Below are 13773 nucleotides of genomic sequence, written 5' to 3'. Positions count from 1 at the left end.
TAGCTATCTCAATGTTACTGTAATGTAATGTGCTATGTTATAGCCTACAATTTTTCTTGTCTGTAATAATGTCACCAAACATTCAAATTTGTTGATTGTCTAGTATGTGTGAATAAAATGGAATAGATATTGTAGGATATGTATGGGTTATTGTAGGGGATTTCTACACAATTGTAGAGGCTTAATCTGTGTCCAGGACACCGTCCCTTAATGAGAAACTACCCGACACCAGTCGTGGGGTCAATACCAAGTGCATTTGACTGCTTTTCATATTGTTTACCCAGTAACTTATGTGAAGTGATGTACATGTATAGTCTAATCCTTTTCTGTACAGTGTGTTTTGTCCTTCATGTGATTAAATACAACTGTGTTCTTTACATGCTTACTAAAGGTTGAGAATTAAATAAATACACTGCAGCCTGAAGTGATGCTGACATGCAATAATTACCATACAGTAAGAATCTTTGTGGACCATATTTAATCACATCTGTTACAATTCCATGTTGCGCAATCACAAATAATGAGGAAGGTACAAGGGCATAAAGTAATGACAAAGAAAAGAGCATATCCCATATAATGCAATAACACATATGTTCTCATTCTAGTAGCCTATGCACTCAATTCCTGGTTATATTTTGAGAAAACCATCACAGATACAAAACAAGTATTGTGAATGTTAGAGCTTGGGCTGGTGTCTAATTTCTTTATCAGGATATTCATTCCTTGGACCATGCTGATCATGTTCAGCTTTGTGTAGAAGTGGAATTTCAATACCATCCACCTCGTCGGCAATAACAAAGGCGAATCCCATGTCTGCCACTGACGCATTTCCTAGAAACAGCAGAAGTCATCCGACAGCAGATGCATATGTGCCTCTTCCGGCTTTACTTGTAAACTACTTCCGGCTTACCCCTAAAACTTACCACTAAAGCCCAATATCTTCAAGCCAGGAATCCCTCTGCGTGATGCCACTTGTCAGTTTTAAGGGGGAAATTCACCCTTTTTCAACATAAACTTACTTTTGCTTACTAACCTTTGCCTGCTCATAGATGTTTAAAAATCACGATGCACACCAGATGTGATCAGTGGCCGTGTTCGAGAGCATAAAACCGTGATGCATCATGGGTAAATGGTGACTGACTGATCTACAAGTAATATTGAGTAGTTGAGTCTAAACTCGCCTTTAAATGGGACTGTTCCTCTGCCCAGGCTTTCCTGACACATGCCCGATCTTAGTACACCTGGATAGGTATTTTAGGTAACAGCTAACCACAAGGACCAATGGCCAATTGTAAGTGGTAAATGGCAGAGCGATTACCCCCATGTACAATACATTTGATGACTGTACTTAAGGTGTACTTTGTGATTCATGCTACACAAAGATCTTGACTGGCATCTGAACAGAAAAAATGATTTTGCACCATATTACAGAACCAAATAAAAAATAAAAACAATTATAGAACCAAATACAAATTATTCAGATTTTGGAGAATTACAGTTTATATTCACATTTCTGTTTTAATAGAATTATATTAAATTACTGAGAGAGAACAGGGCATTTATAAATATATAATAACATAACTTTCCCCAGAAAATGTTAACTACAGCCACCTACTGTACATAATTTTAAATGTTGCTCATATGAAAATTGAGCAACACTGCCACTTACTATCCTTGGATAATCAAATCTTAATTTCTAAATGAGAATACTACTTGTAAATAATCTAAATAAAACAGAAACCTAAGAAATGTTGAAAATGAGGCATAAGGCAGTGTACAGTATACATACACACTGGCATCACATATTAGTCAGTGATATAGGTAAATGGACCATGTCACATAGAATATAGATCTCATGGTCCCCTTTACTCCTGCTAGTGTACTAGTAAGAAGTCATCTCTTCATGGGAGACACAGAGAGCCTGTTTAATCAAGCAGATAGTCCCTGTAAGGATATCAGAAAAGCCTCACTTTGACTCTTTTGTATGCATTGTACTCCACTGTATTTCTTAGCTGAGCTTAGCAATAATGGAAACAAAAAAAGAAAGAGGCAAAGCACTGTGCACTTTGGTCAAATCTCACTATTTTCCTTGTGGCACCAAAGGAAAATGCACAACGTTTTACACCAAGAGTACCCCCAACACATCATGGTCCTCGTCTTCCACAAATTACATGGTGTTGATTTGTATCCTTCTATTCCAAAAGGATTGTGTTAAGTTCAGTTTAGAGACAAGTCCACTGCTACGCAGACGGTGAGAACGTGAGAATCATCCATCCAATAACGAAGTAAAAGAGGAAGACGGGATACACCACCAAAGCTTTGCGATTAGAAGGCTGGCTATCTGCTAAGAAAGCTGTAGAGGCTGGGGGAAAATAATATACATACATTCAGTTACATGTTATCAGTGACTTGTTTTATGATTAAGCAATAAGGAGGTGTGTTTTATGGCCAATATACAATGGCTAAGGGTTGCTTGGACACAGCCCTTAGCCATGGTATATTGGCAATATATCACAAAGCCTCGAGGAGCCTTATTGCTATTATAAACTGGTTAACAATGTAGAGCAGTAAAAATACATGTTTTGTCAAACCAGTGGTATACAGTCTGATATACCACGGCTTTCAGCCAATCAGCATTCAGGGATCGAACAACCCAGGTTATAATAAAGATTAGACTGTATAATCTATTAAAATGTAGTACTAATGTTATGAGGAACACTTGAACAGGTTTAATCTTTATGCAACAGCTCCACCTACTGTAAGTCAGTATGACTGCAAACAGTCAATGTGTTTGTAGAGGTGTGTAGAGGTGTGGCACCAATAAACGTAGTCAACCAAATAAGACGTGTAATATAGTTGTCTCCTTATGAAAAGGACTTTCCTTACCAAACGTGGACCAACTGAATGATGCTGTGACCACAATTAGTCGGACGATGAAGCTGACCATCCCAGACCCACCCAGCAGCACCAGCCTACAGACAACCATTGCCACAGTCAGAGGCATGATGCAGTAGCCTAGCACACACAGGCTCTGGAAAAAAGATCTAGAGGAAAGAAAAACAGGAATTTGAAATGCACATATTTCTAAGTTTTCAATTAATAAATAAAATTCACCTCAAGGAACTAATCATATTACAGTACTTGCATGTTCAAAAGCATTTTTAATTTGACTATAATGATTGGAAGCTGGCTAGAAAGTTGGGCAGATGTAAATGATGGATACGTACATGGTGCCTCCCAGCAGCTTTGAGTTCAGTGTGATGATGACAGATCCAAACCAGATGATCACAAACACCTCTGCAAACTGGGGCCCTCCATCTTCCTTACTGTCAACTGAACCCCCCTGCAGCATCCTGAAAACAAGAAAGAAACATTATAAATCCATAGCACATCCTTTTCCAGTTGTCTTTCATTCTTAAATGGCAATCATCACTTGAAACAATAACAAATAATTTTACCTGCCCCCATTTTAGTAAAAAGCTAAAGGGATGGGGCTGGAGAAAAGCAACCATTCTCAAATTCATATACAGGGCTATGGATACAAAGACCATCTATTACATTAAAATGATCGTTTTAACCATATTTTGAGGCTATATAGTGTTTGCTTACATTTACTTTGTTTACAAACATTGGAGTAAAACAATTTTACATTTTGGGTTCTGATGGGGTATGACAGTGGAACCAAGCTCATGAGGCATTTCTAAGTTATATTCTTCAAGAATCAATGGGTACATATGATTCATTTATAAGTCCAAAAATGGATGTAGCAACTGCAGATTGCCCCTTTAAAAAAGTATCAGTCATATTCTGCTACTACATTGACACACGAATACTCACAGAGCCAGTGTCACACAGAGCAATAATGGGCCCCACAAGTCCCCTGGAAAAGAGGAGGAAGTTATCACAATCTTCCTAGAACATCAAACACAATTACCATTGTCACATTTGTCTAGGTAGTACAGGAGGAACTTAAAATAATATTACTAGAACACCTGGGTTTTCACTAGTTACCACTGCTACAAAGTCAAAATTGTCTATATCGTAAACATTTATGAAAACAAAAATTTGCTTTTTGGTCTTAATTTAAATGTAGGCATAAGGTTAGCAATGGAGTTAAGGTTAGGTTTAAAATCAGATTAAAAAAATAAAAAAAAGGATTGGGGAAAAAAAAGGAAATTATTGAAAGCCATAATTATGACTTTGTGGCTATGTTAAGTAGTGATGACCAAACACCTGGCACATTTAGTTTGTCACATTTTCCTAGGTACTATTACAAATGTCAGTTTAAATCATGTTTGTTATATACATACTGTTATTCTTGTACGTGTTGGATAGATATCACTAAGTAAAGTACAGCTAGGTCACATGATGTAATACCAATTTATTGTGTTGGAATAGTATAAAAGATTAATTAATCTTTCAAAGTATATAGTACTCACAGTCTCTCAGTAGCGTTGAACTCTTCTTAGGATACATCACATGAACAAACTTTTTCCCCACTGCTTTCAGATCTCGTAACTGTAATTGAGACATGAGAGGGATTTTAGAAGAGGTTTTAAAGGTCTAATGCAGCCGTTTCTATCCCTATATCAAATCATTTCTGGGTGACAATTAAGTACATTACTAGCTAGGTTTCCATTCAATTGGCAACAGATTGTCATGTAAATATTCAAAAATCTGTATAAAGAAAATATGTGCATTTTCCCACCAAACTGACTTGTTGCGGATAAAAGTCAGTGCGTGATGACATAGTGCACACAAAATGTACTCTTACATTATCATGTACCGAAGAAAAATCTAAAGTGACAAAACTCTACTGATAGTTGTTACGAAAACTGTTGTGTTGAATAGCAAATGTGTCTACTCTGGTCTTGGCATGTGCACTCTTGCCAACAGCTCACAGATACAGTGCGGGTAGGCTGTGTGGGTAGGCTAGTCTACATGATGAGATCATTATGGATAAGGAATATTTTTATTTGTCAAACGGTAGTCAAGTATCAATCATCATGTCACCAGAATCAGACCCTCAATATTTATTGGAAAGGAGCATCAAGATCACTGTGCACTTTCACCACCCTGTGAAGTTCATCATAACTTATTTAATCTGTAGCCTAGGTTTCCGCGAGTCATAGTGGGAGGACCACACACCATATCAAGTTTACCTCGATATGATGGTTATTATATCAATATTTGCGCACAAAGGCGTTTCCACCACCTCCACTTCTCGAATAATTAATTTTACAGACACGAAAAGATCCCACCATGTCAAACAAACAAATGACCTGTTGCCATTTTTTTTTTTTTTAAATGTACCGAATCTACCTGTTTCCATCACATCTGTAGTGATTTAAAAAATATATATGGTATGACTTTACTTGCATTAAAAACTGTGGATGGAAACATGGTCATAGTGATGGATTTCAATTGGAATGGTCAAAATGAAACAACAATAGCTTCTTGGCAAAGACCAATTTCTCAAGCAAGAATTTTGCTAGGACTGTCTGGGAGGGGTCTGAATGGGGAGGGGAAAACTGAAAACTAGCAGTTATTGACAGAGGTTTACAATTGTCTTTCTTATTGGTCTGTTAACAACAGTAATTTACCACCTGGTGATATCACCAGGGAGACAAACTCCATCCCACCAAAACAGGCAGAAATTTCAGGCAGTCTTTTTAAACAGCTTTTACACTAAAAGGGCATTATTATAATTGTCCCAATATTATCCCAACGCTCATAGTGTGGAAATATATATAAAACATATGAAAATCTAATTTTTGACTGCACTGGGCCTTTAACATATAATGTAAGCCAAATTAAAAAGGGGTCATGTAAGATGGAAGTGTGCACAGTATGGCATGAAGAGGGAAATCTTACTATGGTGTCTTTGACAGGTTCATCCAGTGTGGAGTATTCATCATCATGACTGGGGGTTCCAACAGGCACATTGATCTCCCCCTCAACAGGGATGTCTCCTGATATGGATACATCTGACAGACCTGCAAACTGGAGATAATAACAGGAAAAGGGGTTGTACAACTGAATGCATTGAAATGAAATGTGTCTTCCGAATTTAAGGTGCGGGGCTGCCTTAATCGACATCCACGTCTTCGGCGCCCGGGGAACAGTGGGTTAACTGCCTTGCTCAGGGGCAGAACGACAGATTTGTACCTTGTCAGCTCGGACGCTCTAACCACTAGGCTACCTGACACCCTAAACACAGATAACGTTACACATAAATACTTCTCAATAATGACAACAACCGATTTTTGGCATTTAGCCAATGCACTTTCGTCGTGATAATTCACTGCAGTCTTATTACATATTGTTAGCAAGCGCAAATATAATTACTGTACTTTAGCTAACGTTAGTAACGTTAGTTACACAGTTAGCTAACTAGCTAACATTAGACAGCTAGCGTTACAGTTGCTATAGTTCTCCCTCAGGTTTTGGAAGCCATTTAGTACTTTTGCATGGACAGTGACTTTTCAGAAACGAACACCGACTTTCATTGGAGTGCTTGTCTCTCTCGCTCTCTCTGTGTTGACGCGTTTACCTAACGTTAGCTTAACTACAATAGCTAACAGCTAGCTAGCTAACTTGAACACCCATGTTGACATTCCCTTACTAGCTAATAGTATTTAATATTGGCATCAGAAACGCTTAATAGAACGTTCATGTATAATATGAAAAACAAGATATTAAAGAATTCATACACTGTTGTACAATAATACCGGTAGTTACATTATGTACTTTATTCTTACCATAGGTTTACTTAACTCATCCACTTCCGCCATTTTCTCTGTCCAGACGGATATGAGACGTCATGCTTTGACCATGATGTCACGTGGCTTGATAACTGGCTACATGCTGGAGAGAAAAAACGTACAAAAACTAGACAAAGTAGACACACTTTTATGTTTGCATGATCTCCAGAATTTCTAAGATTAGCACCTTTTCAAAAGGAATATATTCCGGTTAGAATGCAATACTAGTATAAACAGTGACTGATACAAATAATGGGATGTTTGATGCCAATATGGAGGGGTTTGCGTTGCAATTTTCAAGAGCATGGGCGCTGCGCTATGTGGGGTTCGGGGATCAAAGTATATTGTCTTGACTTGTCAAATTGATATGAAGTAAGAGACAATAACTACAAGTAAAATATTACAATATGGAAAATATTTGGTGTAGTTGTCCCTTTAAGAATTATACTATGGGTGTGAAAGGAGGAGGTCCTTGGCAACACAGACCCAGATAGACACGAAAATACATTGTAACAAGAATCAGCTAACATTGTTTACCTAATGAATTAATGCGTCAAGGAACCAAAGAAGAGTCACTGTGTGCCACGGGTCCAAGGATTCGACAGCATTCATATCTGGAGGAGTGGGCTATTCAAATCTCAATCTGGAAATGTTATCAACAATGTTCTGCACTGATTCGATGCATTAATTCAGATTTCTAACTTAAACATCTAGGCTACTGTACAGCATTCCAAAAATAAGCAATGGGGCATCCTCCTCTTGAGTTCAGCGACTGCTATGAGGACAGTCCGGATTTTAGAGAAAGACTAAAATGCTATGAATTAGAATTGGAAAGAACAAGCAAATTTCTCAAAGATGTAATCAAAGACGGCAACAGTGTAATCAATGCAATCAAGGGTAAGCTTCTCTCTTTCTTCACCCTTTTTACTATTTTCTATATAGACTGTTTGTGGGTTTTAAATGTTTTTCTATGTAGTATGTCGAAGAAGAGGAACCTGCATTGTTTAGACACAGCTAACATACAAATTAGTTGAGCAATTGTTTCCAAAAAACAAAGCCTGCTTTGATATGATATAATGAAGCAATAAGCACGATGGGGTGTAGTATGGCCAATATACCAGGCTAAGGGCTGTGCATATATACGAACCACGACGCAACGCGGAATGCCTGCATGGATACAGCACTTAGCCTTGTATGTTGGCCATATATCACAAACCCTCCAGGTGCCTTAATGCTTTTATAAACTGGTTACCAACGTAATTCGAGCAGTAAAAATAAATGTTTTTGTCATAGCTGTGGTATATCAGACCATATACCAGGGTGTCAGCCAATCAGCATTCGGGGCTCGAACCAGACAGTTTATAATCTGTTGGAGCTCCTGATGGATTCCTGTAAAAATACATGTGTGAACAGATCCATAACATCATCAATGGAAAAACATTGCCAATTCATTGTGTGCCAAATAGTGACCTAATATGACTGTATTGGTATTGATTTCTGTTCAATTTTGATTTAACAAAATTTTACAGTAACACAAGTTCAGTATTTGTCTAGCAGCTGAATGACAAGCTAACAGTTTCAACCAGTTTATCAGCCTAACTAACATGTTACTTTTCTTGATAAATAATTTGTGGATGACAGTGGGCTGTGACGGCAGACTATCAATTATGTAACTAACAGAACATGTAAAAAATCATGACCTAATATACAGACAACCTACAGCTATAGTGTAACTTAACTCTGGTGAACTCTGGTATGTATGACTCATCCTATGCTGACTTGCGCATGTGACACTTTTACTGTGCTTCATAAAGTCAGTCAAAATCCACAGAGCATTTTAGGTAGGCTTAAATGTTTGTTTCAGTCATACAAAAAATATGACCTGACGTTTGCACAGTCAATAACCAAACCCAAACCACATGCTAAGCAAGCGTAAGTGAACATTGGCCTTCCTCAGTGATTCCTTGTTTGACGCAACTGCATAAGCAACATGAACCTGTAGCATAAACAAAGTTTTTTCATTGTTGTCGTGCTGTGCCTTATCCGTGCCATGGTCCTGTCTCTTTTCCTTCCTGTTTTCTCCTCCACCAAAACCACTGCCATGTGATATTTTACTCTACATATAAGGAGAAAATGCTGCCTTTGCAGATCATAAAAAGTGCAGCTTAAGGATTCTTACCCATCCCTTCCACATTACATAGCTGTGCCCCCCCCCCCCCCCCCCCCTCCCCTCATATACTCAATATAGCACATCCCCTTACTGTCCAAGGTCCCTGAGCATTGCGCATAATGTTATTGCACAACCCTATAATTTCAATGTCAATGATTCCATGATTATTTTACACAGTTACATTTTGCTTATCACTTTTCATTATTGCACGTTCCTGAATGAGTGAGTCAGCGCCTAATGTCCTTATTTGTTCTTAAGGGTCAGTGGGTGTAGCACAAATTAGTTTTTGTAGCGTTTGTAGCGCTTCCTGGACAGCAGGAGCACAAACTCTGAGTTTAGCATATGGGAGGGGTCCTCTGCTATTTTGTTTGCCATCCTCAGCATATGTGTGGTAGCTGTCCAGAAAAGTTGTGTTGGTAGGGTTGCTGATAATTCTTTCTTGCAGTTTCAGCAGACTTGTCACACTGGCTTTTGCCTGTACAATGACACTGTTCTACCACGCAGTGATGCAGGTGCGGGACACATACAAACTAAATATACTTTAAAACCAAATTGAAGCTGTAGAAATTATAATGGACCTACATTCATACAGTTTCTTGACTGTCCAGCTTGCTAATCACCCAAATGAAAGGTCAGGGCCACTGGTTGGTAGTCATTGTGTTCCTTGGGGCATGGCTTTTTCTTGATGTGGATGATATGAGATGTTTTCCAGTCATGTGTGTGTGAGAGAGAGAGAGAGAGAGAGTTGAGGGGTGACTGGAAGATGGGTTGCAAGACTGGGCCAATGGTTTACTGAAGGCTAGCCTCAGTGTGTCACCAAAGTACCACTGTGCTAATCCCAAACGTCAGCTCTTGGATGTTCTCCATGAGTACCGCTGCCTTTGTTGGTATAGGACCAAATTTACTGGAACAGTATTTGCATTGTTAGACCCACCGAGATTCCGTTCTGTAGCCCAATTCACAAAAGTCAAGCTTTTTATCTCGAAAACAGAAACTGTCATTGTAAGGAGAGATGCAGTGTTGCTGAGTATAGGATATGTCACTTATTCTGTCTTGGTGATAACTGGGAGTCACTTGAAGAGAGTTTTTGTTGTCGAGGTATTAGGAGCTGAAATAAGAGTTCCCCCCAACACCCATCTGGGTGCAAACACAAGTCCTCTAGTATAGTATATCATTTATTTTTTTAATCACTGAAGTGAGGAGGTTGACTTTCTATAAAGAATTGAAAACCCTAATTACAGAATTGCCTTTGAATGAAAGGATGGGCTATGTTATTGTTGGACTAGTCTGTCTGATATGTTCTGCCTCTTCATTGGCACACCCCTGAGGTAAAAGGAATTTGACACACCTATGCTAATGTAATGACTGTCTTCACTCATTAGAATGCTGAAAATAGATTATTTATAAACTGGGGGGTTCGAGCCTTGAATCCTGATTGGCTGAAAGCCGTGGTATATCAGACCATATACCATGGGTATGACAACATTTATTTTTACTGCTCTAATTACGTTGTTAACCAGTTTATAATAGCAGTAAGGCATCTCAGGGGTTTGTGATATATGGCCAATATACCACGGCTAAGGGCTGTGTCCTAGCACTCTGCGTTGCATCGTGCATAAGAACAGTCCTTAGCAGTGGTATATTGGCCATATACCACACCCCCTCGGACTTTATTGCTTAAGTATATTATTTGTATTTCTGATAGTTTTTGGTTGCTGAATTTCACTATCTGATATGTTCTCATGCTGCCTGTCTGGGCTAGTCATGGGAACCAACCAGTACCTGTCTCAAACTTTGACAATAGTCCTGAGTTAGCTCAAACCAAGAGTTGTCTAAGAGGAAGTAGGTGGGCCTCCTTATTCTTATTATTCCAGGCAGCATGACTTCCTCAAACATACCTTTTCTGTTTAGTTGCTCTCCAAATACTGTGCTTATTTATTTATGGCTGAACTGTAATGATGACAGTTCAATCACATATAAGCTCCATGTTTGGCAATCACCAAAATAAATATCACAATTTAATTGATAATGTCCTAATTACACCCTTTATCCTTTTATATCTAAATGTAAAGTGCTACTGTTATTATGTTGATTGTGTCGATAAAGTGTAATGTGTGTTTTATGAAGGTTATTCAGTGGCAGTGCAGAAGTTCTCCCAGACACTCAGTGTGTTCCAGTTCGACTTCATTGGTGATTCTCTGACAGATGATGAGATGAACATTGGTAAGTTCATATAGTGCTTTGTCATACATACACTTACTATATTGGTCAGCCTGAAAGCCATATTACATTTACATTACATTTAAGTCATTTAGCAGACGCTCTTATCCAGAGCGACTTACAAATTGGTGCATTCACCTTATGATATCCAGTGGAACAGCCACTTTACAATAGTGCATCTAAATCTTTTAAGGGGGGGGGGGGGGGGTTAGAAGGATTACTTTATCCTATCCTAGGTATTCCTTAAAGAGGTGGGGTTTCAGGTGTCTCCGGAAGGTGGTGATTGACTCCGCTGACCTGGCGTCGTGAGGGAGTTTGTTCCACCATTGGGGTGCCATATAGAGATATTCTGCATATCTCTATATGGCTCTAGTCTAGTCAGCCTTATTACTTTTCTCCCCAGCATTGACTGGTTGGCAATAGATTTCTTAATGTTTCTCAAAGTTTCAGTGTAATTGACTTCATTGAATTAGGAAGTTCTTTTTTGTTGTTGGTGATGGCACAAAGCCTTTATTGATTTCACTTCCTCCCTTGTTCAGTGCATATTAACCTGTCATCTTCTAGGGAACATGTTTACCCCATTAATTACACTATATAATAATGAAACAAGAACTCTGCCAAATATATTCACTATACAGTTACATAACACAGGCCACACCATAATGTAATGTGACATTACAAGACATACTGTAAATGTATTGTGACACCAGCACACAGGTAGAATGTCTTGATAACACATTACCTTTTTGTCAAAACAGTGTCCAAGGTTAAAGAATATGTAGTTATGTACATGTGTCCTAGTTATGATATGTAACCTAATATCTATCTTTCTCTTTGTCTACAGCGGAGTCTTTCCAGGAGTTTGCTGGTCTCCTACAGGAAGTGGAGGATGACAGGATGATGCTGGTGGGTTATCAGCAGCACCTTTTTGACCCTCATACAACCAGAGGTGGAAATAAGAGAAACCCCAACTGGAACTGGCTTCCTGGGATGAACTCTGTCTCTGGTCTTGTCCTCCTTTGGGCCTGTGCAATATAAATAATGATGTCATGATACTGCATTATCAGTGTGCAGTGAAAAGCAGCAGATCCTGTTATACTGGGCTTTCTGGATGCTTTACGGATTTTTTAAAAACACAGCTACTCTATAATTACAGCTGATGCTCTTTTTGAGGGGAAGAAGAGCAACACCTGCTGGAGTACAAGATAATTCCCGGGTTCATTTCTAGGCTTCTAATTGCTTGGTTACCTTTTTCATCCAATTTCTTATCATAACTAATCTTGCATGTTTGTAATGTAATGCATGGCATGCTTTTGCCAAATGGCCAACAGAACACTCAATGTTTCATGTTTTTTCCTCGTTCAGGTTCAGAATGCTTGTGATCTGCTTATCAAGCCACTGGAGAAGTTTCGCAAGGAGCAAATAGGAGTGACAAAGGTGAGTTCATATTTAGCTTTATATTAATTAATTTATAATATTTAGTGTGGTGGATACTTCAGTATTTACATTTGACAAATATTGGTTGTTGGATTGGATTGTTGAGTATACCTACTTTTCATTGAACAGTCATGTGCCCATGTAGCACTTTTTCACTTTAACTAGATGGGAGATAAACAGGATCTGAGTTTTGGCAGTGCATATAAATCACGCTCATGTGCTGCTGAGGTGACACGGGCCCCCTTCCCCTTCCTCCATCTCCTCCAGATTTGCTTGTTGTGAAAATTCAGTGCGAAGCTCATGACACCAACCTACTTATTCAGCAAGACATTCAGTCAAACACAATGCATTTGTTTTTAGTGTACCTACCCAGTCCCACCATAAACTGACCCAGTTGATCAACTTTAAACTTTTTTACCATTGCAAAGACTATTCAAATGTACTCTTTCTATCTATACTTGGTCCTACTGCAATGCAGGTTGATTGAATTGAGCCTTTAGATTAAGTGAATAAATAGCCAAAGTCAGTGGATGTGCTGTAGTAACACCACTAGTGTCCAACTACATAAATGTAGAAAGACATGTCCTGGAGGAAGGAGCTTCCAACTGGGCACAAACTGGTTGAATCAACGTAATTTTTCAACGTATTGTGATATGGAATCAAAGTGGAAAATACGTTTATAGGTATTGCGTGTTCGAATGTCATCGCGGACAACTTTAGAATTTTAACTAATTGGCAACTTTGCAACTACTTAGCATGTTAGCTAACTCTTCCCCTTAACCCTAACCTTAACCCTTTAACCTAACTCTTAACCTTAGCCTCTAGCCTTGCTGACGTTAGCCACCTAGCTAACATTAGACACAACAAATTAAAATTCATAACATATCATACGAATTGGAATTCGTAACATAACAAACAAAATTGATGATGGACATCTACAAATTAATACAAACCATACAAAACGTAACATATCATACTAATTGGAGTGTAACGGATTTAAATGTACTATGTTACATCTACCCCTGAGTCCAGGTTGGTTTGGGCTCCTGAGTGGTATAGTGGTCTAAGGCACTGCATCTCAGTGTTAGAGGTATCACTGCAGACCCTGGTTCGATTCCTGGCTGTATCACCACCGGCCGTGATTGGGAGTCCTATAGGGCGGCGCACAATTGGCCCAGCATT

General features: G+C 38.7%; 2 protein-coding genes across 2 annotated transcripts in view; one reads left to right on the top strand and one right to left on the bottom strand.

The window, feature by feature from the left end:
- Nucleotides 1-459: 459 nt before the first annotated feature.
- On the bottom strand, nt 460-6815 carry LOC120057179 (protein YIPF6). The gene is made up of 7 exons (XM_039005656.1): nt 6762-6815; nt 5875-6003; nt 4440-4518; nt 3838-3880; nt 3228-3353; nt 2887-3044; nt 460-2362 (listed from the first exon to the last, which is right to left on the bottom strand). The coding sequence occupies exons 1-7, from the start codon at nt 6792-6794 to the stop codon at nt 2241-2243; spliced, it is 690 nt and encodes a 229-aa protein (XP_038861584.1). The 5' UTR covers nt 6795-6815; the 3' UTR covers nt 460-2240.
- Nucleotides 6816-7227: 412 nt separating this feature from the next.
- Nucleotides 7228-13773, top strand: part of LOC120057178 (oligophrenin-1-like) — a 38374-nt gene continuing 31828 nt past the window's right edge. The window contains exons 1-4 of the mRNA XM_039005655.1: nt 7228-7661; nt 11062-11157; nt 11999-12060; nt 12520-12591. Coding sequence (XP_038861583.1) covers nt 7508-7661; nt 11062-11157; nt 11999-12060; nt 12520-12591 — 384 coding nt within the window. The 5' untranslated portion in view covers nt 7228-7507. The remainder of the gene's footprint in view (nt 7662-11061; nt 11158-11998; nt 12061-12519; nt 12592-13773) is intronic.

This window comes from Salvelinus namaycush, chromosome 12 (genome assembly GCF_016432855.1).
Source record: "Salvelinus namaycush isolate Seneca chromosome 12, SaNama_1.0, whole genome shotgun sequence".
NCBI lineage: Eukaryota > Metazoa > Chordata > Actinopteri > Salmoniformes > Salmonidae > Salvelinus > Salvelinus namaycush.
This window is presented reverse-complemented; position numbering and strand designations above follow the sequence as displayed.